We start from the raw sequence: 27126 nt of genomic DNA on the forward strand, positions 1-27126 counted from the left end.
AATGGGTCTCTATATTAACTAGCTTTATACCTGTGGTCATGTCCTCCAGCATGTCCTGGGTCTATATATTAACTAGCTTTATACCTGTGGTCATGTCCTCCAGCATGTCCTGGGTCTATATATTAACTAGCTTTATACCTGTGGTCACGTCCTCCAGCATGTCTAGGAGCATGTCCTGGGTCTATATATTAACTAGCTTTATACCTGTGGTCATGTCCTCCAGCATCTCCAGCAGCATGTCCTGGGTCTATATATTAACTAGCTTTATACCTGTGGTCATGTCCTCCAGCATCTCCAGCAGCATGTCCTGGGTCTATATATTAACTAGCTTAATACCTGTGGTCACGTCCTCCAGCATCTCCAGCAGCATGTCCTGGGTCTATATATTAACTAGCTTTATACCTGTGGTCATGTCCTCCAGCATCTCCAGCAGCATGTCCTGGGTCTATATATTAACTAGCTTTATACCTGTGGTCATGTCCTCCAGCATCTCCAGCAGCATGTAATGGGTCTATATATTAACTAGCTTTATACCTGTGGTCACGTCCTCCAGCATGTCTAGGAGCATGTCCTGGGTCTATATATTAACTAGCTTTATACCTGTGGTCATGTCCTCCAGCATCTCCAGCAGCATGTCCTGGGTCTCGTCGATGAGCTTGGTCCTCTGCACCACTAGTTTCCTGAGACACAGGTAGCCGTTCAGCACCGTGCCCACCAGACGACTCTTAAAGTAACGCTTGATGGACTCCACCTCCACAAAGGACGACAGCAGGCCTGGAAGACATTTACATTACATTTTAGTTATTTAGCAGACGCTCTTATCCAGAGCGACTTACACAGGGGATAGGTAGCATATTATCATTGAAGCTTATCGTTTTAGGACATTTTCACATAATTCTAACAAACAAAAGTATCTGCATTAGATAAATATCTTGGTGAATCGACTAAAGCCAAGGTACACTACATGACCAAAAGTATGTGGACACCTGCTTGTCGAACATCTCATTCCAAAACTATGGACATTGATATGGAGTTGGTCCCCCCCTTTTGCTGCTATAACAGCCTCCACTGTTCTTGGAAGGCTTTCCACTAGATGTTGGAACATTGCTGCGTGGACTTGCTTCCATTCAGCCACAAGAGCATTAGTGTGGTCGGGCACTGATGTTGGGCGATTAGGCCTGGCTCGCAGTCGGCGTTCCAATTCATCCCAAAGGTGTTCGTTGAGGTTTGGGTCAGGGCATTTTGCAGGTCAGTCAAGTTCTCCCACACCGATCTCGACAAACCATTTCTGTATGGACCTCGCTTTGTGCACGGGGGCATTGTCATGCTGAAACAGGAAAGGGCATTCCCCAAACTGTTGACACAAAGTTGGAAGCACAGAATTGTCTAGAATGTATTGTATGCTGTAGCGTTAAGATTTCCCTTCACTGGAACTAAGGGGCCTAACCTGAACCATGAAAAACAGCCCTAGACCATTATTCCTCCTCCACCAAACTTTACAGTTGGCACTATGCATTAGGGCAGGTAGCGTTCTCCTGGCATCTGCCAAACCCAGATTTGTCCGTCGACGGTTAAGCGTGATTCATCACTCCAGAGAATGCCTTTCCACTGCTCCAAAGTCCAATGGCGACGAGCTTTACACCACTCCAGCCAACGCTTTGCATTGCACATGGTGATCTTAGGCTTGTGTGCGGCTGCTCGGCCATGGAAACCCATTTCATGAAGCTCCAGTCGAACAGTTCTTGAACTGACGTTGCTTCCAGAGGCAGTTTGGAACTCGGTAGTGAGTGTTGTAACCGAGGACAGACGATTTTTACGCACTGCACGCTTCAGGACTCGGCGGTCCCATTCTGTGAGTTTGTGTGACCTACCACTTCGCGGCTGAGCCGTTGTTGCTCCTAGACGTTTCCACTTCACAATAACAGCACTTACAGTTGACTGGGGCAGCTCTAGCAGGGCAGAAATTTGACGAACAGACTTGTTGGAAAGGTGGCATCCTGTGACGGTGCCACGTTGAAAGTCACTGAGCTCTTCAGTAAGGCCATTCTACTGCCAATGTTTGTCTATGGAGATTACATGGCTGTGTGCTCGAATTTATACACCTGTCAGCAACGGGTGTGGCTGAAATAGCCGAATCCACTAATTTGAAGAGGTGTCCACATACTGCTGTATATATAGTGTAAGTGGAAAATCATGTTAATGTTTTATTTGAGTCAACTATCCAAATAAGATCAGTTAATGCAAGTGCCTTAGTTTAGGTGAATGAAAGGTGACAGGCTACATACCAGTCAAGCTCTTGAGGGCGTATCCCTGCTGCAGGTCTGTGCTGAGAGTGGCCTCCTCCAGAGACAACAGGTTGGCTATTTCCTTGGTGATGAGGTTGCCGATGTAGGGCAGGACTCCTCGGGCGGCCAGGTACACCTTCCACTGAGGAGGCTTGATGAGCTTCTGGTACAGACCCAGATACTCTGCTGCACATTCCCCCGCGATGCTCAACTCATCCAGGTAACTGAAGGACAGACAAAACACTGTGATGCTCAACTCATCCAGGTAACTGAGGGACAGACAAACACTGTGATGCTCAACTCATCCAGGTAACTGAAGGACAGACAAACACTGTGATGCTCAACTCATCCAGGTAACTGAAGGACAGACAAACACTGTGATGCTCAACTCATCCAGGTAACTGAAGGACAGACAAATACGTGTTAGAAAAGCTGTTTGACATATAAGATGAGATATTATCCCAACATACAAAGCAAGCACTAAAAAATTAACCTTGTAAGGGTATTGATGCCTATATTTCACAGCAGATTCCATCTGGCCCAGCTACCAACATTAATAATATCCCGTATTAACCATCCAACTTAACTGACAGAATTCGCTCACATAGATGACAAATCCTTCTCAGTTATGTTTGGTGTCCCCCAAGGCTCTGTTCTGGGGCCACTAATCTTTTTCTGTACACTGAGTATACAAAATATTAAGAACACCTACTCTTTCCATGATCGTCTGACCAGGTGGAAGCTATGATCCCTTATTGATGTCACTTGTTAAATCCACATCAAATCAGTGTAGATGAAGGGGAGGAGACAGGTTAAAGAAGGATTTTTAAACCTTGAGACAATTGAGACATAGATTGTGTGTGTGCGCCATTCAAAGGGTGAATGGGCAAGACAAAACATTGAAGTTCCTTTGAACGGGGTATGGTAGTCGGTGCCAGGCTCCCCGGTTTGTGTCAAGAACTGCAACGCTGCTGGGTTTTTCACGCTCAACAGTTTCCCGTGTGTATCAAGAATGGTCCACCACCCAAAGGACATCCAGCAAACTTGACACAACCGTGGGAAGCATTGGAGTCAACATGGGCCAGCATCCCTGTGGAACGCTTTCGAAAACAAAGTGTATATGCTACCTCTTGGCGACATCAGCCGTCAACATAGCGTCAATTTGAAACTTGAAAGCATCGTTTAACAGTGATACCTTTTCCAACCCAAAGAGGCCCCTTACCTGGTGAGCAGGTCCAGCACCTGCTGCTTGCGGCTGGGGATGGAGGTGAGGGCCTCAACGATGGTGCAGGCTGCCTGCCGCGCTGCCTGGGTGGCTGGGGTGAACAGCACCTGGGAGACAGAGGAGATTACAGCCGTAGAAATGTTAGCATGGAAGTGAAAAATGCTATAAAAAAGTGAGAGGAGTCCATCTGTTGTCTAGACCCAGCTACATGAGGCTCAGTCCCCATGTGGTCTCATTGAAAGGTGCAGCGTCTAATTTAACCATTCTGGAGGCCAAACCTTTTCAAATCTAAAAGCTGAATGGTGTGTATTGGTGGTGTACTGTTGCCTGGAGAAGTGGGTATACTCTAATTTTGCCCAAAACAATCCCAAACGTTCCGCCCGGCGAAGGAAAGGCGCCCTTCTGTGAAATTCTATGACAAACAGTGACATACACTCTGAATGTCTTTTCATTTCATTTCTAGCTGCCAGACATTATTCTAGTCACACAGCGACCCATGATAGTTGTTGCATCTTTAGAATATTTCCATCTCTGTCCATGAAACTTCTCGCGTGTGCAGTGTTCATTTTAGAACTGTGTTTTCCTGAAAATTGCAATTTTTGGAACATTTGCGCGTAGGCCTACTGCCGTGTGCACATTCCTGTGCTTATTACAAATGTGAAGAAATAATAGTTAAATCAACATTAAGCTAAACATTCTGACCTCCATAACACGACTGTGACACACATCGTGGGGATTAAGAAGTGAGTATACGCAATGCCCACAAAATAAAAAATTAAGTGGGTATATGGTACACTGGTGTGTACGTACCATAACCGAACAGTACCAGTAACAGTGTCCCTAACTAAAAAATATATAAATGGTGTAATAATATGCAACGCTGTAAGAGCAGTGGGGGTGTCCTTACCTGTCTGAGCCAGTTGTTGTGTCCCAGTTTGAGCAGCCTGGGGAACAGGCCCTCTGAGCGTGACCTCGTGAACTGTTTCCACTTCCACACATACTTCTCCATTAGGTAGCGTCTGCGCACCTCAGCCTTGTTCTGGGGCTTGGATACCGTCTCTTGGCCTGGGTGGGCAGAAAAAAAGGTCGTACACATTGTTTAAAGGGATAGTTTGCATACCGTTTAAAGCTCACCCAATATTTAAAAAAAAGGGAGAGTTCCTCCAAGTTCCATAATCAATGCACTCGCTTCAGCAATAACACTACCGTTCTTCTGTATACGTATCATGACTTACTTTCCACTAGATGCTACTGATTTTAAACCATAGACCTCTATATAATCAGTGACTGTATCCAACACACCACCATCGGTTGTTATGTTGGGCAACCTACTGATCAAAGAAAATATGTTATGAAATAAAATAAAAATCCCAATGACATGTATTAATAAAATAAAAGGTTTAAGGAAATACAGGCAGGCACCACATTACTACAAGACAAAACAGCTCAATCAAGCAGGATGGTCTTGTAACTATAAAAGCAGAGCTTGCTTGCATATCATTTTTAAAAGCTTGAAAAAGGGTAGTGGAATGGGCTTAGTGTGGTGTGTGAAGAATCCAATATTTGAACTTGTATGCGGTACAAATCACATTATTGTGAGAGCACCTCCTCTAAGAGTGTGAATCAGGCTGTTTGAGAAGGTTTGAATCCTGAGCAACCTGCCTAACAATGTTGAAGTACAATAAACCAACATAGCTACTGTAGTAGGTCAAAGCTGTGTGCTGGAAAACCTTAGTAGAGCATGGGTGGAGTAGGCATTCTGGTGCTCATGTGAATCTCCTTTATCCTCCAGCTTCAGACCAATCCCTACTTCTCACTTAAAACACCGTTTTTTGTTTTTAATTTCCATAGTTTTTACACCGGAAGGTGATTATACCAAATTAAATTACACAACATTTCCACATGCAAAAAGTGTCTTTCAAAAATGTAATTTGCGCTTCAAATGATGTTATTACGGTGTTTTGTCCAACATCATTTATTATCCAGGGCCCGGTTTCCCAAAAGCATCTCAAGGCTAAGTTCATCGTCAGAACCTTCGTAGGCGCATCGTTAAATCTCCGCGCTGTTTGGCAAAACCATCGTTACTAAAGTTGCACTTGAAAACACTTGTTATTTCCAGAGTGCCTCAGACCACTCGTAGAACAGCTAACTGGGTCGCTGGACGCTTTCTGCCCTTCAGAGTCACTTTATACACAGAAGATCTCAACACTGAACCAAGATGTTTATCTGTCTCTCTGTGACCGCCGATAACTTCAGAACGAAGTTGACTACAATACAACATTGCCAATGTCTTTGTAATTATTATAAACAAGGAAATGGTAAAAAGATACTTCAAAATGAAAACCAAGATGACTGCATTAAAAGATAAATGCAGTAGGCTACATAGGGCCGATATATTGGAACCACATTGAAATCAATTTCATGCTCAATCAATTGAGTTCTATTTTGCTAATTCTAGGCCACTGTCTAATTTTTGTCTCAATTTCATGACATGTAGGCCTAACAACATCTGCGCAGTGAAATATTCGATTTAATGCATAGCCTAAGCATTAGAAGAATAAAGCCGCCTCAATATTAGCAGCCATAGGTGAACAGTTCTCTCTAGGACCTTGATCCGTCGTCAGTATCTAATGTTAAGGTAAGATATGAATGGAGAACGCTGATCGACACATGCTCTAACGACATACTTATTGAAAGTTCTCCCTACGCGGTGTTTAGGGAGTTCTTCGGCCGTTATAGAAAAGACGCATCGTTTAAAAAAAACACTCGTAAGCTTAAGTTTCATCGCTATCGGGGAAACCGGGCACTGGCTGTTACATCGTAGGCATGGCCATTTGCATTCATGCAAAACATATGGATTCTCCCTTTAAAGAGGGGAGGGGTTGAATATCAACAGCTGCTTTACAGTGGCTTGCGAAAGTATTCACCCCCCTTTGCATTTTTCCTGTTTTGTTGCCTTACAACCTGGAATTAAAATGGATTTTTTGGGGGTTTGTATCATTTGATTTACACAACATGCCTACCACTTTGAAGATGCAAAATATTTTTTATTGTGATACAAACAAGAAATAAGACAAAAAAACGGACAACTTGAGCGTGCATAACTATTCACCCCCCCAAAGTCAATACTTTGTAGAGCCACCATTTGCAGCAATTACAGCTGCAAGTCTCTTGGGGTATGTCTCCATAAGCTTGGCACATCTAGCCACTGGGATTTCTGCCCATTCTTCAAGGCAAAACTGCTCCAGCTCCTTCAAGTTGGATGGGTTCTGCTGGTGTACAGCAATCTTTAAGTCATACCACATATTCTCAATTGGATTGAGGTCTGGGCTTTGACTAGGCCATTCCAAGACATTTAAATGTTTCCCCTTAAACCACTCGAGTGTTACTTTAGCAGTATGCTTGGGGTCATTGTCCTGCTGGAAGGTGAACCTCCATCCCAGTCTCAAATCTCTGGAAGACTGAAACATTTCCCTGTATTTAGCACCATCCATCATTCCTTCAATTCTGACCAGTTTCCCAGTCCCTGCCGATGAAAAACATCCGCACAGCATGATGCTGCCACCACTATGCTTCACTGTTGGGATGGTGTTCTCGGGGTGGTGATGAGAAGAGTTGGGTTTGCGCCAGACATAGCGTTTTCCTTGTTGGCCGAAAAGCTCAATTTTAGTCTCATCTGACCAGAGTTCCTTCTTCCATATGTTTGGGGAGTCTCCCACATGCCTTTTGGCAAACACCAAACATGTTTGCTTATTTTTTTCTTTAAGCAATGGCTTTTTTCTGACCACTCTTCTGTAAAGCCCTATGGACAGATACTCCAATCTCCGCTGTGGAGCTTTGCAGCTCCTTCAGGGTTATCTTTGGTCTCTGTTGCCTCTCTGATTAATGCCCTCCTTGCCTGGTCTGTGAGTTTTGGTGGGCGGCACTCTCTTGGCAGGTTTGTTGTGGTAACATATTCTTTCCATTTTTTAATAATGGATTTAATGGTATCCGTGGGATGTTCAAAGTTTCGGATATGTTTTTAGAACCCAACCCTGATCTGTACTTCTCCACAAGTTTGTCCCTGACCTGTTTGGAGAGCTCCTTGATCTTCATGGTGCCGCTTGCTTGGTGGTGCCCCTTGCTTAGTGGTGTTGCAGACTCTGGGGCCTTTCAGAACAAGTGTATATATACACTGAGATAATGTGACAGATCATGTGACACTTAGATTGCAAACAGGTGGACTTTATTTAACTAATTATGTGACTTCTGAAGGTAATTGGTTGCACCATATTTTATTTAGGGGCTTCATAGCAAAGGGGGTGAATACATATGCACGCACCACTTTTCCATTATTTCTTTTTTAGAATGTTTTGAAACAAGTAATTTTTTTCACTTCACCAATTTGGACTAATTTGTGTATGTCCATTACATGAAATCCAAATATAAATCCATTTAAATTACAGGTTGTAATGCAACAAAATAGGAAAAACGCCAAGGGGGATGAATACTTTTGCAAGGCAAGAACATATCAGTTCCTGTATGTGACTCAAAGTACTGAATAAGTGAGTTCCCCCAGACCCCCTCCAGCTTTTTACTTGTTGATGGCTACTTCCCACTAAGGGGACCTACACCGACGTCTTCTGGGAAAAAAATTTGGTCCTTCGATACAAGTGACTTTTCGTAGCATGTTAGGAGAGCATTTTCGCTAATCCTAACCCTTTTCCTAACCTTAACCTAATTCTCCTAACCTGCTATGTTAATTCTCCTAACCTGTTATGTTAATTCTCCTAACCTGTTGCGTAAATTCTCCTAACCTGCTACAAAAAAACGTGTAGCTTTATCAAAAGGGGCGTGTTTTTATAGAATCTCGTCCATGGACGTTGATTTTTGGTCCAGTCTGGATCAAATCTGAACCCATATGGTTCAGGTTCTCTCGGATCCGGACTGGCCTTGATTTGGCCCAAACATAGACGTGTATAATTGGTGGCTGTCAAAACTATAAACAAAAGAATGGTTCAAATGTTTCCTCAGGGAGGCAAACCCGCAATCTTCAAATCCAAAGGCGGTAAAATTTGATTTGATTTGAAATCCACAGGTGGTAACTCTAACCATTACACTACGAACCCTGTTCTAAACAGATTGAACCTTTATTTCTCTTGCTTGGTTAAAAGACAATAGTCAAAAAAAAAAGTTGATTTGTTGACAACAGACTAATTTAATCACGTAGCTAACCAAGTTAGTAAGCATTTCATTATATTTTGACTGCACAAAGCAGGTCGCGCAAAGCAAGCAATCGTTCTAATGTTGTTTTACTAGGGTGCAGCACACTCTTTTCTGGGTACAAGTAACTTGTCTGAAATCTGGCTACCTCGTCTTACCGTAGCTTGGTCTATGGAGTAGCCTACCTAGCTAGTTGTTCAATGCCCATTGCATGCATTGTAAGGTAGCTAGCTAGCTGTGTGACAGTTTCCCAAAGTTTGGCATTGGCTTTGAACCTGCTCTGAACCTTTTTAGCTAGCTAGATATGGTTTTGTGGAAGAATGTAGCTAGGATATATTATCAACATTGAGTTGTGGTACAGTCTTGTTGGGGGTAACGTTGGCTACCTAACTAGCTAGTTTCGGTAGTAAATGTAAGCAAATGTATCTCATTGATTGTAGCTAGCACTAGCAGTGCAAATTAAATGTGAGCAGCATGGCAGTTTCCCAAAGTTTGGTGGATTTAAACTTTACGTAACCAACATTAGCTAGCTAGCTACCTAACGTTAGCTAGCTATGTTTTGTGTAAGAAAGTATGATATATTGTGCTGGATGAACTGGCCGACCGGCGCGACTATAATATATATATATATATTTTTTTTTATCACATCTACTCACATCTTGCTGGAAGGCACTTTTTCCAGGCTTCGTAAGATGCTTTGGGGTCCTTCTTAAGCCAGAGCTGGGCCTGAGCATGGATCTCATTGCAGTAGGGCTTCACTGTAGTCAGAGACTCCACAGCAGAATCCTGTAAACACAGAAACACCACGTTTCCTCAAAAATCGACTACATCGACTGACAAATCAAAATCACCTTAAATCCTAAAACGACTCTCATTATAAAAATGTGTAGATCAGTCGCTCCGCAATCACAGACCGCAATGTGGTCTCTCTCAAACGCGCCCCAAGCCGTTGCGAGGCAAGTGTATGACCTGACTGACTGGCGCTATTGTAGTGTAGTAACGTACCTTGTTCTTCTTGGAGGTGGGGGCAGGGGGCTTGATGAGTTTCTGTAGGATCCTGAGGCACATCAGAGTTATGTTCTCCACCACTACAGGAGTCTTGATGTTCACGGCCATCAGGAACAGATTCAGGGCTATAGACACAGAGAGAGATTATTCATGAGATTATTAAAAGGGGTAAAGGGATGAGAGGAGAGGAGAGAGAGAGAGAGAAGAGGAGGTAAAAGCCCTCACCGCATCGCAGTCGTAGCTCCCAGCAGCCCCCCTCCTTGGAGATGGAGTCGGTGAGCAGCAGCATCTCATACTGTAGACTGGAGACCAGGTCAGGGTTGGCCCAGTGGCCCTTCAGAGCAGCGGACACCTTGTGGATGATCAGGTCATTCATCTGCTGAGTGGCCTCTGGTTGGTCTCTGTACAGGGAGATGGAGACACAGATGAGAATGGGTTTACTGTGTGTAATGGAATGCCTAGGCTTCAGCTCAGAGGCCTAACACAGTCTTGTAGCACACAGACTACCCAGGTTTAACACTCGGTTGGGCATATGTACACTTATACGTGTATGCGCATGTGAGCTATGTGCATATGTTTGTAACGGATGTTTGTGGTTAGGTCTCCAAGCTAATGCATACGCTTTAGCTCAGCAGGCTAACACCATCTATGAGAGCACAAACAACTACTGTACCTGGTGAGCAGGCAGACCAGTTGTCTGACCTCCTCCCTCATGGCAGCGGTGCCCCTCCTCAGGTTGTACTCAAACAGCTCTCGGATGAGCCCCTGGAGCCCCAGGATCTGCCGCAGGGCTGGGTTGGTGGCCAGGGCCCTCAGGAGGATAATACAATGACCCGTCACGGCCGAGGCACAGCCATAACACTTGTTGGAGGACGTGTGTCCGCAGCCTAGATAGATAGAACTTTGTTATTAGTCCACCCGTAAAAGAAGAAAAAAAACATGCTCTCAATACTGGAAGTTGCTTTGGATAAACGCGTCTGCTACTTTGGCAAATGGGTCCCAAATGGGAAATTGATTTGCAGCAGTTTTAGAAATAATATGACAATAAACATAGTCTGCATCCCAAATCGCACTACTTTTAACCAAGGCCCGTGCACGATAGGTGATAGGGTGCCACAGTGGACGCACCACTGGATCACAATAAACAGCACACGAGTGACAGGAAACAGAGAACACCGAATAGCTCTATATACAAAGCTCACTGGAAGGGCTGGGAAGCATAACCAGTCAGGGTAAAGTAGTGTATGTTCAGTTCAGTACCTAGCACAGAGAGGGCTCTGTACTGGCTGGCTGTGAAGGTGGGCTGATGGGAGCTGGAGCGAGAGGACTTGGTGGCGGCTTCACGCTGCTGCAGGTCGTACTCTAGCAGCTCTTTACGGGACGCCAGGACTTTCTGGAGGGGAAAGGGGGGGGGGGGGAATGGAGATTAGGAATGATAACTCTTTAAAATCATACAACATACTTGAATGTAGGACCTGCTGTTTGAACAGCTGTGAAGCTCCAAATAAATATAATTACTAAAAAAAAGAGGCATCCTCGTTCAGGTAAATGTTCCGTGATGGGTGAACTGGCGGACATATTGACCCATAACCAGGAAGTAAACTAGGAAGTACATGATTTAATTTGTGCTCATCACGTCCCCCCCGTCTCTCACCTGTATGATCTTGGAGAGCTCGTCGAAGGACGTCTTACAGTCTCCGCTGTACTCCTGGGCAAGCTGCTGGATGTACCTGTTCACATTGGCCGAGGACGCTCCAAGCCCCGCCCCTGCTCCAGAATCATCCTATAGGAGCACGACAACAGCGTCAAACATCAGATACTAGTTCAACACTTCCAGTAAAACAGCTCAATTCATCATGCTGTTTTACTTTATGATAAACACAGAATAAACCCTATGGAATAATGTCATCCATCTGATAGGTTTCACTTGCAATGGTTGTAATATTTTGGTTGTTTTACCTACTCAAGTGAATGTATTCTGGATAAGAGTGTGTCTGCTAAATTACTGAAATGTGAATCTGTGGAGGTGTGAGTCGGATGAAGATCATGTACCGGAGGTTGGTATCTGACCTGTGGTTTCTCAGGTGCGGCCTCGTTGACCTTTGACAGCAGACTCTCCAGCTGGGGTCGGTGTCCCATTAGCTGGTGGTACACCCGGTCAGCCTTGTCCAGCAGCGCGTTGATGCTGGTCACCGCCTACACAGACAACACAAACAGCAGTCAGGTTTTTGTTTTGTTTTCAACCAGTTGAAGTGGGAAAGAAGGTTGTATGTTTCTTGATACAGCAGTAACATCTACAATAGATACACAGGGATGAGACCAGGACAACAGAGGGATGAGACCAGGACAACAGAGGGATGAGACCAGGACAACAGAGGGATGAGACCAGGACAACACAGGGATGAGACCAGGACAACAGAGGGATGAGACCAGGACAACAGAGGGATGAGACCAGGACAACAGAGGGATGAGACCAGGACAACAGAGGGATGAGACCAGGACAACAGAGGGATGAGACCAGGAGAACAGAGGGATGAGACCAGGACAACAGAGGGATGAGACCAGGACAACAGAGAGATGAGACCAGGACAACAGAGGGATGAGACCAGGACAACAGAGGGATGAGACCAGGACAACAGAGGGATGAGACCAGGACAACAGAGGAATGAGACCAGGACAACAGAGGGATGAGACCAGGACAACAGAGGGATGAGACCAGGACAACAGAGGGATGAGACCAGGACAACAGAGGGATGAGACCAGGACAACAGAGGGATGAGACCAGGACAACAGAGGGATGAGACCAGGACAACAGAGGGATGAGACCAGGACAACAGAGGGATGAGACCAGGACAACAGAGGGATGAGACCAGGACAACAGAGGGATGAGACCAGGACAACAGAGGGATGAGACCAGGACAACAGAGGGATGAGACCAGGACAACAGAGGGATGAGACCAGGACAACAGAGGGATGAGACCAGGACAACAGAGGGATGAGACCAGGACAACAGAGGGATGAGACCAGCACAACAGAGGGATGAGACCAGGACAACAGAGGGATGAGACCAGGACAACAGAGGGATGAGACCAGGACAACAGAGGGATGAGACCAGGACAACAGAGGGATGAGACCAGGACAACAGAGGGATGAGACCAGGACAACAGAGGGATGAGACCAGGACAACAGAGGGATGAGACCAGGACAACAGAGGGATGAGACCAGGACAACAGAGGGATGAGACCAGGAAAACAGAGGGATGAGACCAGGACAACAGAGGGATGACACCAGGACAACAGAGAGATGAGACCAGGACAACAGAGGGATGAGACCAGGACAACACAGGGATGAGACCAGGACAACAGAGGGATGAGACCAGGACAACAGAGGGATAAGACCAGGACAACAGAGGGATGAGACCAGGACAACAGAGGGATGAGACCAGGACAACAGAGGAATGAGACCAGGACAACAGAGGGATGAGACCAGGACAACAGAGGGATGAGACCAGGACAACAGAGGGATGAGACCAGGACAACAGAGGGATGAGACCAGGACAACAGAGGGATGAGACCAGGCAAACAGAGAAAATCTGGAATGTTTTTTTAAACTGCGTGTCAGGGTTGGGGTTGAGAAAATAGCTAACCCCTGCCACGCATCACTAAGAGTTAGTTTGAGAAAGTCTGAAAGTAGTTTCTGAAAGTCACATAAAACAAAATGTCTTCACCTTCTTCCGGTCCTCCTCGGTCTCTATAGGGTCCACAGCACAGCAGGGCTTGGTGTACAACATGAGGTCAAAGCGGGCGTATTTACAGAAACCACAGGCGTTACACAGGAACGGATCCTTCTCATCATAATTAATGGACCTGGAGGAGGAGGAGGAAGATGAAGACACACATTCAGTCAGCATCAGTGAACAAAACTACACCAAAACTAGGTGTCCCACTTTAAGACATGAAAAAAGTGTATACCCGATCGGACTAATCAGTAAGGACATTTCAATGATTCGGGGTATATTCAGATCTGTCCCTATTCAAATAAGCCATAATATAACAAATTAAATATTTCAGGCATCGACGGGCTCAAGTCTTCTGGTTAGCTACCTGCACTTGTGGCACTGGTAGACGTTTTCTCCACAGTTGCCACAGACGCCAGGATTGGCGGGCACGGATGCAGAGCAGCGCGGGCACTGGAGCGTCTCGCTGGAGGCCTGGTAGTTCTCGTAGAAGTCGGAGAACTCGATCATGAGGTTGGACGCTACGATGGGCAGTGGCAGGTCGATCTTGACCTCTGTCTGACCCGGAGTCAGCTGGACCTTTTTGGCCTTGTGCCAACGGGCAGGTCTGGGTAGAGGCAGATAGAGGTACATTTATATATATTAAAGACAAAATATAAAATGACCACACTCTGCAGTTCCATTTAGACTGATTCAGTCCATACAGTATTAAGACAGAACTAGGGGTGGGAACGGTACATTGATAAAGCGCTCTCTGTTTCCAATATACAGCTGTCTGTCTGTGTTGTTGATCCGAATCTCATTGAATGGAACAAAAAAATCTGCCGATAAATCCAATTTTAATATATTGATGATCAACTATTGATAGTGTACCAATGTCGTTGTTGAAGACAGATGTATAAATACACTTAAAAAAGGAACAACAGATTAGCCTGGTCCCAGATCTGTTCGTTCCGTCTTGCCAACTCCTACGGTCGTACAAAAAAAAAAAAAAACAGTTAAAAAGAACCGGGACCGGGCCAGCAACTGACTGCGTTCACGTTATTAAAACTCACTTGTTCTTCAGCTCTACGATGGCCTGCACGGTCCTGTTGTTGTAGTAGAGATTGATGGTCCGGACCATCTTGGTCCTCTTCAGGTCTCCGATCTTGACCGTGACCTTACTGACGGTGTGACTGCTGATCAGCTTGACCACCTGCTGCGTGGTGGTGTACCTAGTGTCCACCTTGATGGACGACAGCTTGATGTTCTGAAGACACACACAGAGAGAGAAGACCGAATGAGTTTTGGATACATTGAAAACGTGGTCCTCTGTAGCTCAGCTGGTAGAGCGCGGCGCTTGTAAACGCCACGGGTAGTGGGTTCGATCCCTCGGGGACCACCCCATACACAAAAATAAAATGTATGCACGCATGACTGTAAGTCGCTTTGGATAAAAGCGTCTGCTAATATGGCATATTATAAAATGGGAAAGCTGTGCCTTCCCCATCAATGGAATTACCACACAAGGTTGATAAGATTCTCTGCGCTTCACCGAGAAGTGTGCACTTGATCACTCCCTCTCATGCATTTCATAGTAATGGATTGGTGCCAGCATGGCCGAAGGGAGTTTCCCCCCCCCACTTTACTTACACCAGTCCATTCTTTTTATATCCATGAGGGGAACTGTGCAAGTGCACACTTTTGGGGGGGGGGTAAGTGTGGAGAACTGGGAAACACCATTAGGCGGTACTTACAGAGAAGGGCACTTCAGGGTTGTTGCAGACCAGACACGGATCACTCTCCAGGTAGAAGCCATCAAACTCCACCAGGCCAGACAGGGTACTGCAGCGTCAAACAGACAGACGAAGGAACAAGACACATGGTTAGTATTTTCAACAAGAAACAAAAACATGAGATATACAGCTGTGAAAGCTAGTTTGATATATTTTAATTGAACCTTTATTTAAAACAGGTTCGTTTTTGAGATAAAAACCTATTTTGCAAGGGAAACCTATAGTTAAATATACTGTAGCTGCAATCTCCACCAGTAAGGTCAATGGAGGCTACAGACATATCAGGGTAATGATGATCGATAGCTTGGTCTGTATTCAGCTGTATTGAGGGTAATGATGATCGATAGCTTGGTCTGTATTCAGCCATATCAGGGTAATGATGATCGATAGCTTGGTCTGTATTCAGCCATATCAAGGTAATGATGATCGATAGCTCGGTCTGTATTCAGCTGTATTGAGGGTAATGATGATCGATAGCTCGGTCTGTATTCAGCTGTATTGAGGGTAATGATGATCGATAGCTTGGTCTGTATTCAGCTGTATTGAGGGTAATGATGATCGATAGCTTGGTCTGTATTCAGCTGTATTGAGGGTAATGATGATCGATAGCTTGGTCTGTATTCAGCTGTATTGAGGGTAATGATGATCGATAGCTTGGTCTGTATTCAGCCATATCAGGGTAATGATGATCGATAGCTCGGTCTGTATTCAGCCATATCAGGGTAATGATGATCGATAGCTTGGTCTGTATTCAGCTGTATTGAGGGTAATGATGATCGATAGCTTGGTCTGTATTCAGCCATATCAGGGTAATGATGATCGATAGCTTGGTCTGTATTCAGCCATATCAGGGTAATGATGATCGATAGCTCGGTCTGTATTCAGCTGTATTGAGGGTAATGATGATCGATAGCTCGGTCTGTATTCAGCTGTATTGAGGGTAATGATGATCGATAGCTCGGTCTGTATTCAGCTGTATTGAGGGTAATTATGATCGATAGCTCGGTCTGTATTCAGCTGTATTGAGGGTAATGATGATCGATAGCTCGGTCTGTATTCAGCTGTATTGAGGGTAATGATGATCGATAGCTCGGTCTGTATTCAGCTGTATTGAGGGTAATGATGATCGATAGCTTGGTCTGTATTCAGCTGTATTGAGGGTAATGATGATCGATCGCTTGGTCTGTATTCAGCTGTATTGAGGGTAATGATGATCGATAGCTTGGTCTTGTATTCAGCTGTATTGAACCGTACCTGTAGATGTTGGAGTTGGGGTGGTTGGTCTGTATTCAGCTGTATTGAACCGTACCTGTAGATGTTGGAGTTGGGGTGGTTGGTCTGTATTCAGCTGTATTGAACCGTACCTGTAGATGTTGGAGTTGGGGTGGTTGGTCAGGATGTGGTTCTGTGTCCTCAGGATCTCCACAGCTTTCTGGGAATACTCCTTTAACTGGAAAACAGGAATAATAAAAAGGAAAATACTGTAACTTAAACAGAAAGGCATCCATATACCTCCATAAACTACAGCATTTTACGACTGAATGTCAAATGTAACTCAATGTAATTTAAGACCCACTTTCTTCTCCGTCTGGGGGGTCTTGAGGGAGAAGTAGCCAAGCAGGTCCACAAACTGGGCGGCCTTGCGTCCGTAGGCGGGCAGCTCTGGCCAGATGGCCCAGGTCAGGTCCAATAGCAGCTCCTGCTGAGACTTACTGGAGTTCCTGGAGAGGGAGAGAGAGAAAGATGGTTTAAGCGTTGAGGGAGGTACTGACGATTTGTAGATGTCGATGGTGTAAAGATATCGGAGTCCCTGCAACGGTCTTTTTCTGACCACCCAAGCATGAAAAACATACTTCAAGAAACTGGCAGGGAGGGAAAAAAAATGTGTGAAGGAAACTCTCTAGGTTCAGGCATTGTCTAGAACTTAGTAGGGCCTGCACATTTAACCGCTAAAACAGATACATTTTACTAGGCTATTGTGCGTACTAGTTGCTGAATGATTAGTACTTTTCTAGGTCGTTTCGGTTTTGGTTCTACTATTATTTTTTAACATTAAAAATGCATTATGAAATAAATGACATTAAAATATATATATTTTTTTTGCTTTTTAATGGAAATTCCAAAGCCAAAAATAGCGAACATTGAATTGCCAAAACATTGAACATATTCCATTGTCTCTGTCAGGTTCACATTTGGTAGACATCAATAGAAAAATAAGAAATGAAACCACTATTTCAGTTGTGTATATTCATTCGTTTTTATCTGATGGCTTCATTATTTTTCATTTCTTAAAGTCAACATCTCAACTCTGTTCAGCCAGCCAGGCAGCCAGCATAGAGAACCCAAGGGGTGGAGGCAGCCAGACAGGCAGCCAGCATAGAGAACCCAAGGGGTGGAGGCAGCCAGACAACCAGCCAGAGTAGAGAACCCAAGGGGTGGAGGCAGCCAGACAACCAGCCAGAGTAGAGAACCCAAGGGGTGGAGGCAGCCAGACAACCAGCCTGAGTAGAGAACCCAAGGGGTGGAGGCAGCCAGACAACCAGCCAGCATAGAGAACCCAAGGGGTGGAGGCAGCCAGACAGGCAGCCAGCATAGAGAACCCAAGGGGTGGAGGCAGCCAGACAGGCAGCCAGCGTAGAGAACCCAAGGGGTGGAGGCAGCCAGACAGGCAGCCAGCATAGAGAACCCAAGGGGTGGAGGCAGCCAGACAGGCAGCCAGCATAGAGAACCCAAGGGGTGGAGGCAGCCAGACAACCAGCCAGCATAGAGAACCCAAGGGGTGGAGGCAGCCAGACAACCAGCCAGAGTAGAGAACCCAAGGGGTGGAGGCAGCCAGACAGGCAGCCAGCATAGAGAACCCAAGGGGTGGAGGCAGCCAGACAGGCAGCCAGCATAGAGAACCCAAGGGGTGGAGGCAGCCAGACAACCAGCCAGAGTAGAGAACCCAAGGGGTGGAGGCAGCCAGACAACCAGCCAGAGTAGAGAACCCAAGGGGTGGAGGCAGCCAGACAACCAGCCAGAGTAGAGAACCCAAGGGGTGGAGGCAGCCAGACAACCAGCCAGAGTAGAGAACCCAAGGGGTGGAGGCAGCCAGACAACCAGCCAGCATAGAGAACCCAAGGGGTGGAGGCAGCCAGACAACCAGCCAGAGTAGAGAACCCAAGGGGTGGAGGCAGCCAGACAGGCAGCCAGCGTAGAGAACCCAAGGGGTGGAGGCAGCCAGACAACCAGCCAGAGTAGAGAACCCAAGGGGTGGAGGCAGCCAGACAACCAGCCAGAGTAGAGAACCCAAGGGGTGGAGGCAGCCAGACAACCAGCCAGCATAGAGAACCCAAGGGGTGGAGGCAGCCAGACAACCAGCCAGAGTAGAGAACCCAAGGGGTGGAGGCAGCCAGACAGGCAGCCAGCGTAGAGAACCCAAGGGGTGGAGGCAGCCAGACAGGCAGCCAGCAGAGAACCCAAGGGGTGGAGGCAGCCAGACAGGCAGCCAGAGTAGAGAACCCAAGGGGTGGAGGCAGCCAGACAGGCAGCCAGCGTAGAGAACCCAAGGGGTGGAGGCAGCCAGACAACCAGCCAGAGTAGAGAACCCAAGGGGTGGAGGCAGCCAGACAGGCAGCCAGCATAGAGAACCCAAGGGGTGGAGGCAGCCAGACAACCAGCCAGAGTAGAGAACCCAAGGGGTGGAGGCAGCCAGACAACCAGCCAGAGTAGAGAACCCAAGGGGTGGAGGCAGCCAGACAACCAGCCAGCATAGAGAACCCAAGGGGTGGAGGCAGCCAGACAACCAGCCAGAGTAGAGAACCCAAGGGGTGGAGGCAGCCAGACAACCAGCCAGAGTAGAGAACCCAAGGGGTGGAGGCAGCCAGACAACCAGCCAGAGTAGAGAACCCAAGGGGTGGAGGCAGCCAGACAACCAGCCAGAGTAGAGAACCCAAGGGGTGGAGGCAGCCAGACAACCAGCCAGCATAGAGAACCCAAGGGGTGGAGGCAGCCAGACAACCAGCCAGAGTAGAGAACCCAAGGGGTGGAGGCAGCCAGACAACCAGCCAGAGTAGAGAACCCAAGGGGTGGAGGCAGCCAGACAACCAGCCAGCATAGAGAACCCAAGGGGTGGAGGCAGCCAGACAGGCAGCCAGCGTAGAGAACCCAAGGGGTGGAGGCAGCCAGACAGGCAGCCAGCGTAGAGAACCCAAGGGGTGGAGGCAGCCAGACAACCAGCCAGCGTAGAGAACCCAAGGGGTGGAGGCAGCCAGACAGGCAGCCAGCATAGAGAACCCAAGGGGTGGAGGCAGCCAGACAACCAGCCAGAGTAGAGAACCCAAGGGGTGGAGGCAGCCAGACAACCAGCCAGAGTAGAGAACCCAAGGGGTGGAGGCAGCCAGACAGGCAGCCAGCGTAGAGAACCCAAGGGGTGGAGGCAGCCAGACAGGCAGCCAGCGCAGAGAACCCAAGGGGTGGAGGCAGCCAGACAGGCAGCCAGCATAGAGAACCCAAGGGGTGGAGGCAGCCAGACAACCAGCCAGCATAGAGAACCCAAGGGGTGGAGGCAGCCAGACAGGCAGCCAGAGTAGAGAACCCAAGGGGTGGAGGCAGCCAGACAGGCAGCCAGCATAGAGAACCCAAGGGGTGGAGGCAGCCAGACAACCAGCCAGCATAGAGAACCCAAGGGGTGGAGGCAGCCAGACAGGCAGCCAGCGTTATATCTCTGTGCTCCTCATACTGTACGGTCCTTAGTCATCCTATTTAGCTATGCTAGCTGCAGAGCTGTCTGACCAAATCATTTGACTAGTTCTTCAAAGCAAAGAAGGCATACTTTCACCAACTGTCTCTATCCCCCTCTCTCCTCATTGTGTTGTGTACATTCCTCTGTCATGTGGTCTGTATCTAACCATTCCTCTCTCATGTGGTCTGTATCTAACCTAACTTAGCAGGCGTAAAAGTGTATCCGTCTCTACCTGAGCCGTAAAAAAAAACTGCCGCAATGGATTATGGTCATTGCAGTTAATTACCACATTTCTGCACTGAACTAGGTTGAATATTTGCTTAAATGAAAACTACCTTCAGCCCAGCGTCCCACATAGTTATTGAGTTGATTTAGCTCGTGAATGATTTGATTTCTCTCTAGAGAAACGCCGAGCTGGCCTCACAAAGAAACCGAAACTAAATGGAATTCAAGTTATTGAACCGACGTCGGTCAATGAGTTGTTTAATAACAATCCAAAATGGCGGTTAATCACCACAGCACTAGTGTGTACTGTACATACCTTTATGGAGTTTGAGTACGTACCTGTAGATATGCAGTGCGAGGCAGTTTGAGTACATACCTGTAGATATGCAGTGCGAGGCAGTTTGAGTACGTACCTGTAGATATGCAGCGCGAGGCAGTTTGAGTACGTACCTGTAGATATGCAGTGCGAGGCAGTGGGCTTGCCAGCGCACGGCGGAGGAGTTGGACTCGAGCAGGAAGCAGCGGAGGAACTGGATGAGCGTCTCTTTGTCGGCAAACTTGTTGAGCTGCGAGACCAGGGCAGTACACAGCTGGTCCTCCTGGCTCCCCACACCCTCACCTGGAGAAGAAGAAGATGGAGGAGGAGATGTTTTAGAGAGACTTGCTTCCACACAAAACCCAAACACTTCAGACTACAGTACCAAGTCTGTTTCTCAAACTTCCAACAATCGAAAAGTTTAAGGATTAAAAAAAAATTCAAACTGTCAAGATTTTTTGAAACGATTGAAATACTTCAAAATGATCAAAAAGTTTCAAACAATCAAAAACAAAATCAACACATTTCCAACGATATACAGCCATAATAATTGTTTTAAAGTAAGTAGGGCTATAATATGATGAACTCTCGTCTCTCTCTCCCTCCTCACCTTCTTTGTCTTTCTCCTTGCTCTCCTTTTTGCTCTTCTTGTTGGAGGACTGAGCCCCGGTGCCCCCGGACCCTCCTCCCGAGGAAGAGGAGGCCAGGACCTTGCTGCCACACAGAGCACAGGACAGCAGCTGGAGAAGCACCGGAGACACTCCCTCATCCACCAGGAAACTGACCTGAAGCAGGAAGTACAGTACAGCTGGAGAGAGAGACGGGAGTGGGGGGGAGAGGGGAGTGGGGAGGAGAGAGAGGGGAGTGGGGAGGAGAGAGAGGGGAGTGGGGAGTGGGGGGGAGAGAGACGGGAGTGGGGGGAGAGGGGAGTGGGGAGGAGAGAGAGGGGAGTGGGGGGGAGAGAGACGGGAGTGGGGAGTGGGGAGGAGAGAGAGGGGAGTGGGGGGAGAGAGACGGGAGTGGGGGGAGAGGGGAGGAGAGAGAGGGGAGTGGGGGGGAGAGAGAGGGGAGTGGGGGGGAGAGAGAGGGGAGTGGGGGGGAGAGAGAGGGGAGTGGGGGGGAGAGAGAGGGGAGTGGGGGGGAGAGAGAGGGGAGTGGGGAGGAGAGAGAGGGGAGTGGGGAGGAGAGAGAGGGGAGTGGGGGGGAGAGAGAGGGGAGTGGGGGGGAGAGAGAGGGGAGTGGGGGGGAGAGAGGGGAGTGGGGGAGAGAGAGAGAGGGAGGGGAGGGAGGGAAAGGGGGAGGGGGGAGAGAGTTAAAAAGACAACCTAAACTCTCGCAGTAGACCACAGATTGGCTTGGCTCGATAATAGCAAAAGGATAGAGTTACATTTCTCAAGAAAGTCACACTTGAGAAGTGAAAAGGTTCCTGGAGTTATCGCTTGACTGAAAAGGCTATGAACTTACAGTCATCCTTCATACAGAACTTCTGCCAGTTGATGGTCCTCTGGGTAGCTATCTCAGCACAGGCCTTCAGGTGCTCCATCTGTTGACAAAAACAGAGAACAAGCGGCAAAAAAAATGAAGATATTTTAAGACTGAGGTATAGGGGATTAATACAGTTCAATGCACTTCAATCCAAGTAGAAAGAAAGCGTCAGTTGAACAAAAACAGTTTTTTTTTTTATAAGACTGAGACTCTCACCAGACTGATGAGCGTGTCGTACTGCAGGGCGGAGCCCGAGGTTGCCGTGACGACACCGGCGCGGAGGAAGATGCCCTGTTCCTCCAAGAGTTTCTTGATGCCGCGGACGTGAGAGTCCAGCGTGTGCAGGTCCCTGAGCTGACGGTACTTCTCCTTAGAACCACAGATGAACAGGAGCAGCTTCCTGACCTGGCGTCTCACGAAGGGCGTCTGCTGAATCATTAGGTACTATAGGGGAACATAGATGGTAGAAGGGGGGTTAGTGTGTGTGTGTGTGTGTGTGTGTGTGTGTGTGTGTGTGTGTGTGTGTGTGTGTGAGAGAGTGATTGGGGTGAATGTGTGAGTGAGCGAGTGGGAGACAGAGAGAGATTGAGATAAATAAATAAAATTAAAATAAATAAGAGCGTGTGTGTGTGTGATCATGTACCTCAGACAGGAAGTAGAACCAGGAGTGGTCGAAGACGGGAGGCGAGATGCGGGGGTTGGTGTCAGCGATCTTCTTGATCTGATAGGGTAGTCTCAGAACCATCTCAGTCAGAAGCTGGGAGTAGGCCTCAAACACATCAGCAGCATGACCCTGAGAGACAGGAGAGAGAGAGAGACAGGAGAGAGAGAGAGAGAGAGAGGAGAGAGACAGGAGAGACAGGAGAGAGACAGGAGAGAGAGGAGAGAGAGAGAGGAGAGAGAGAGAGAGAGAGAGAGAGACAGAGAGAGAGAGAGAGAGAGAGGAGAGAGAGAGACACAGGAGAGACAGGAGAGAGAGAGACAGGAGAGACAGGAGAGAACATACATGAAGTACATAAACACACAAGAACACAGTGTGTGTGTTTGAGATGGACTACATTGCAGTTGGACGGCGCAGAATCCCTGATCTACCAATCACCTTGCATCCCAAATATCTACTCATTATGTGATCAAGATGAGCCACATTCTTGCTCCAATTGCTCCCCTCAACATGCTGAAACAAAGTCAGTGCAAAACCAGTCGGTGGGGCTGCACTCGACAAGATTCCGTTTTTTGGAAATCCGGGTTGGGGGTTTCCCCTTACCTTGACGTACTGCCTCAGGAAGAAGGGGCTCATGTCCGGAGGAGACGAGGAGGTGTGGGGTTTGAGGAGCTGGGAGGCTGCCACAGGCTCCTCCTCTCCCTGCTGGCTCTTCCAGAACTCCAGCAGAGACTTGAGGACGTGGAGACAGTAGTCAACCGCCCCCTGACTGAGCAGGGCTGTGGCCGTGGCGTTGGAGATCAGAGAGGACGACTGGAGAAGGGGATGTGATCAGGACAACTTAGAACAGATCAACATAGAATTCCATAGGAGGCCATTTTGAAAAGGTAGAAAAGCCTGTCTCATAAACTCTAATGAAGGCATCACGCTGAAATGTGTCATTTAAAAAAGGTGCACTATGCAGACATCGCTCAGCCATTTCCTGGTTGCTCAAATTCTAATCGTTCGCCTAATTTCAGTGTGTGTGACACAACAAGCAATGGATAGTGTAGAGAATCATTTTACCATCTAAACCGCTGTGAAATAGATTTTCAATAACCAAAAATATTGTATTTTCAGCTGGTGTTCAAAACCCGAAAGTAAAAGACGAAAAAAACAAAACTTAAAGCTGCAATAATGTAACTTTTTGGGCGACCCAACCAAATTCACATAGAAATGTGAGTTATAGATCTGCCATTCTCACTGAAAGCAGGTCTAAGAAGCGGTAGATCTGTTCTATGTGCTCTATTTCTATGCTTCCCGTTCTTAAGTTCTGTTTTTGCGTCTTTTACTTTCGGCTTTGAACACCAGCTTTAAAACAGCTCAAAATACAACATTTCTGGTTATGGAAAAATATTTTTCACAGCGGTTTAGATGGTACAATGATTCTCTACACTATAGTTGCTTTTTGTGTCACATAAACTGATATTAGGCGAACTATTAGAATTTTAGCAACCAGGAAATGGCGGAGCGATTTCTGCATAGTGCATCTTTAAGAGGGGAAGCATAGAAATAGCACACATAGAACAGATCTACCGCCTCAGACTTGCTTTCAATGAGAATGACAGATCTATAACTAACATTTCTATGTGAATTTGGTCGGTCGCCCAAAAAAGTGACATATTGCGGCTTTAATAAAGCATTTTTTAAAAATCTACTTATATTGTCCTCCATATAATTTTATCTTAAGGTCAATATAGAAAATCATGAAAAATGTGATATTGGTTTTGGTAAATATTGGAGGAGAGGGAGAGGAAAGCCCCGTACCTCAGAGGAAGACTTCGATCCAGACTTGGTTCTGGACATGAAGACGGAGAGCAATCTCATGATGACCAAATGGACCTCGTTGACGGGGCTGCGCTCGTTCTTCTTGGACACGTCCTGGAGGAGATACAAAAAGATCTGGGTGAGAGAACGGACAATGAAAAGGGACACACACCAAGGCTGTGTCTAGGGCTGTTACAGTGACCGTATTACCGCCACACCGGCGGTCACGAGTCACGACCGCAGTCAAATTACAGGTGACCGTTTAGTCACAGTAACTAGGCTTCTCCAAAACTGCTCTCTGATGCTGCTGATGGTCTACCAAACTTGCTAACTGCCTGGTACTCAGCACTCCATTGTCCCTCTAATCACTCTGACATCAATGCAATTGAAAATCTAATCAAACGCTTCATGAGAGCCCATGAGCTCATGTTGCGCAACATTTCTATAGGCTATGCAATTGCATGAGAAAACAGAGTTTTGATGGCCTCTATTAAAAAGAGGAGGATCCCATCAGCTTTCTATAGGCTAGGCCTACTATATTTATTTCTCAACTCTCCTAATATTAAGCACATTGCTTCGCTTTACAACAGGAGTATAGCCTACCTGGCTGGCATGAAAATAAACCACGGGGGAAAGCATCCTCCATTTGTTATTTAAGTGCATAGATGACATGTATTTTTTCCCCTGCCTCTGTTCTGAGACAGGTGCATGATAATGGTCCATTCTAAATCAAAACTAACTTCATACATATATCATTTAGTATATGTAAAGACAAGATTTAATCAAGAATAGTGTGATGGGTGACAATATCACTTGTGAATTATTTACATTTTAGTCATTTAGCAGACGCTCTTATCCAGAGCGACTTACAAGTTAGTGAGTGCATACATTTTCATACTGGCCCCCCCCGTGGGAAACGAACCCACAACCCTGGCGTTGCAAGCGCCATGCTCTACTCTACTGAGCTACAGGGGAACAATGATGTATTATCACTTGTGAATGTTGCCCAGCGTGTGCAGTAAGACAAGAAACAACGGATCACTTTTTTTTGTGTGACTTTTTCAAATCATAGTCGCACACCTCATGTGGTCCTCTGTAGCTCAGCTGGTAGAGCACGGTGCTTGTAACGCCAGGGTAGTGGGTTCGATCCCCGGGACCACCCATACGTAAAACATTCATGCACACATGACTGTAAGTCGCTTTGGATAAAAGAGTCTGCTAAATGGCTTATTATTATTATTATTATTCTGCCTATGTTTTGATAAAGTTTGTATCACAACTAAAGTGGCCAAATAACTTCTTACAATTAAGCACATTAATCCGCTTTACAATCGGTGTAGAGCCTAACTGGAATACATAGGCGGTGCGTGAGTTTCAAGTTTGGGGAAGATAATTTTCACCATAAAAATACACCTTTATAATAAAGTAATACATGCATAATTGCATTTGCGGTCACTTTTTGAGAACGGTGTTTTCCCGTTAATTGCATTTTGGAACATTCGCGCTCATAGCCTAACTGCAATGCTGCGCTTATAATGCGAAGAAATAGCCGAATAGTTTATACTTTTAGAATAGGTTGACTTTTGTACTATGGGGGATAGTAGATTGACATAGGCTAGTGCTTTTGCTGTTCGTTAGGCCGACTCATCTTGTTGGCTGACGAAAAGTAAAATGTGGACAGTTCTTCTAAAAATCTTCAATATGCACATCGGGGATGCAGTTGCGTCCCCGATGTGTCTGTCTTCACTTGTAGCCTACTTTGGAGCTGAGATGCCTGTGAGAAGGACCTGATCACGTGACGGGCATTGGCTAATAAGAACTGAGATATCTGAGAGAGCCATGTGAGTGAGATGGTGCTTCGGAGCACAGCGATTGGCAACCGGGGGAAGGGAATTATAATTATTATATTCAGCCCAAGGGCACAACGGCCACAAGGCATGGATTTTTTTTTAGGGGGCATCACGTCCACACAAGGGGGGTGTCACTGGGATATACGAGGCCTGGTGAGAATATTATCAAGTACTTGTCAAACTGTGAATGAGAGACTGATGAAGTGTGTGCAGCCTGTGCAAAAAAACTGAGCAGAGCACTTCCCTTTCATGCAACCTTTTAAAAAAAAATCATCAGTCGCATAATGCAGTCTTACAATGTATTAAAAATCCAAATATGTAAGCCCAACGTTTGTAGAACTACATTTGCATAAATAACTCTAAATTAAGCATTTAGGAGTACCTGTTTCTTTGTTAACCGCTCAACACAGAATAGCTGCATGTGCGCACTCCCTCGGAAATCGTTTGGAGAAAATATCCTTTATATTTTATTCAGCTTTGTTCAATTGTATTCTTCATACTATAAAATACTATAAAATAATGCCACGGAATTCTAAGCAAATCTTGTCTGCTAAATTAACTAGTGTAGCCCACAGCTATATGGCATAGCCAGATCAGGACCTAACATAATGCAGAGTATGCTATTCTGTTCTTCTGAAATAGACTACATTTTCTTCATATCATGATTATTTGGACCTGTCTAAAATAAATAATGGGTTTATTGTGAAGGTGTAGGCTATATTACATGGATTTATTAGACTTTTTCAAATGTAGATGTTCCAAAGGTCTGCATCAGTGGCTTGTAGGCTATGTGTGGAAGCCCAGGAGATGCTAAATGTGTTGATGTTCA

At 46.4% G+C, this 27126-nt stretch overlaps 1 protein-coding gene across 1 annotated transcript in view; it reads right to left on the minus strand.

The window, feature by feature from the left end:
• The window catches only part of LOC311147989 (E3 ubiquitin-protein ligase UBR4-like), a gene marked incomplete at its 5' end in the record, with an annotated part of 129360 nt that overhangs the window by 12026 nt on the left and 90208 nt on the right, over positions 1-27126 (minus strand). Inside the window, 24 exons of the mRNA XM_084184859.1 lie at positions 601-774; positions 2286-2509; positions 3508-3617; positions 4418-4575; positions 9369-9498; positions 9718-9845; positions 9946-10121; positions 10394-10607; positions 10981-11113; positions 11375-11503; positions 11791-11916; positions 13448-13586; positions 13824-14063; positions 14512-14705; positions 15193-15280; positions 16596-16681; positions 16808-16952; positions 20630-20798; positions 21106-21303; positions 21960-22038; positions 22197-22424; positions 22624-22773; positions 23245-23454; positions 24448-24561. Coding sequence (XP_084040985.1) covers positions 601-774; positions 2286-2509; positions 3508-3617; positions 4418-4575; positions 9369-9498; positions 9718-9845; positions 9946-10121; positions 10394-10607; positions 10981-11113; positions 11375-11503; positions 11791-11916; positions 13448-13586; positions 13824-14063; positions 14512-14705; positions 15193-15280; positions 16596-16681; positions 16808-16952; positions 20630-20798; positions 21106-21303; positions 21960-22038; positions 22197-22424; positions 22624-22773; positions 23245-23454; positions 24448-24561 — 3742 coding nt within the window. The remainder of the gene's footprint in view (positions 1-600; positions 775-2285; positions 2510-3507; positions 3618-4417; positions 4576-9368; positions 9499-9717; positions 9846-9945; positions 10122-10393; positions 10608-10980; positions 11114-11374; positions 11504-11790; positions 11917-13447; positions 13587-13823; positions 14064-14511; positions 14706-15192; positions 15281-16595; positions 16682-16807; positions 16953-20629; positions 20799-21105; positions 21304-21959; positions 22039-22196; positions 22425-22623; positions 22774-23244; positions 23455-24447; positions 24562-27126) is intronic.

The sequence above is a fragment of the Coregonus lavaretus genome, assembly GCF_964263955.1.
Source record: "Coregonus lavaretus genome assembly, chromosome: 20".
Lineage (NCBI taxonomy): Eukaryota > Metazoa > Chordata > Actinopteri > Salmoniformes > Salmonidae > Coregonus > Coregonus lavaretus.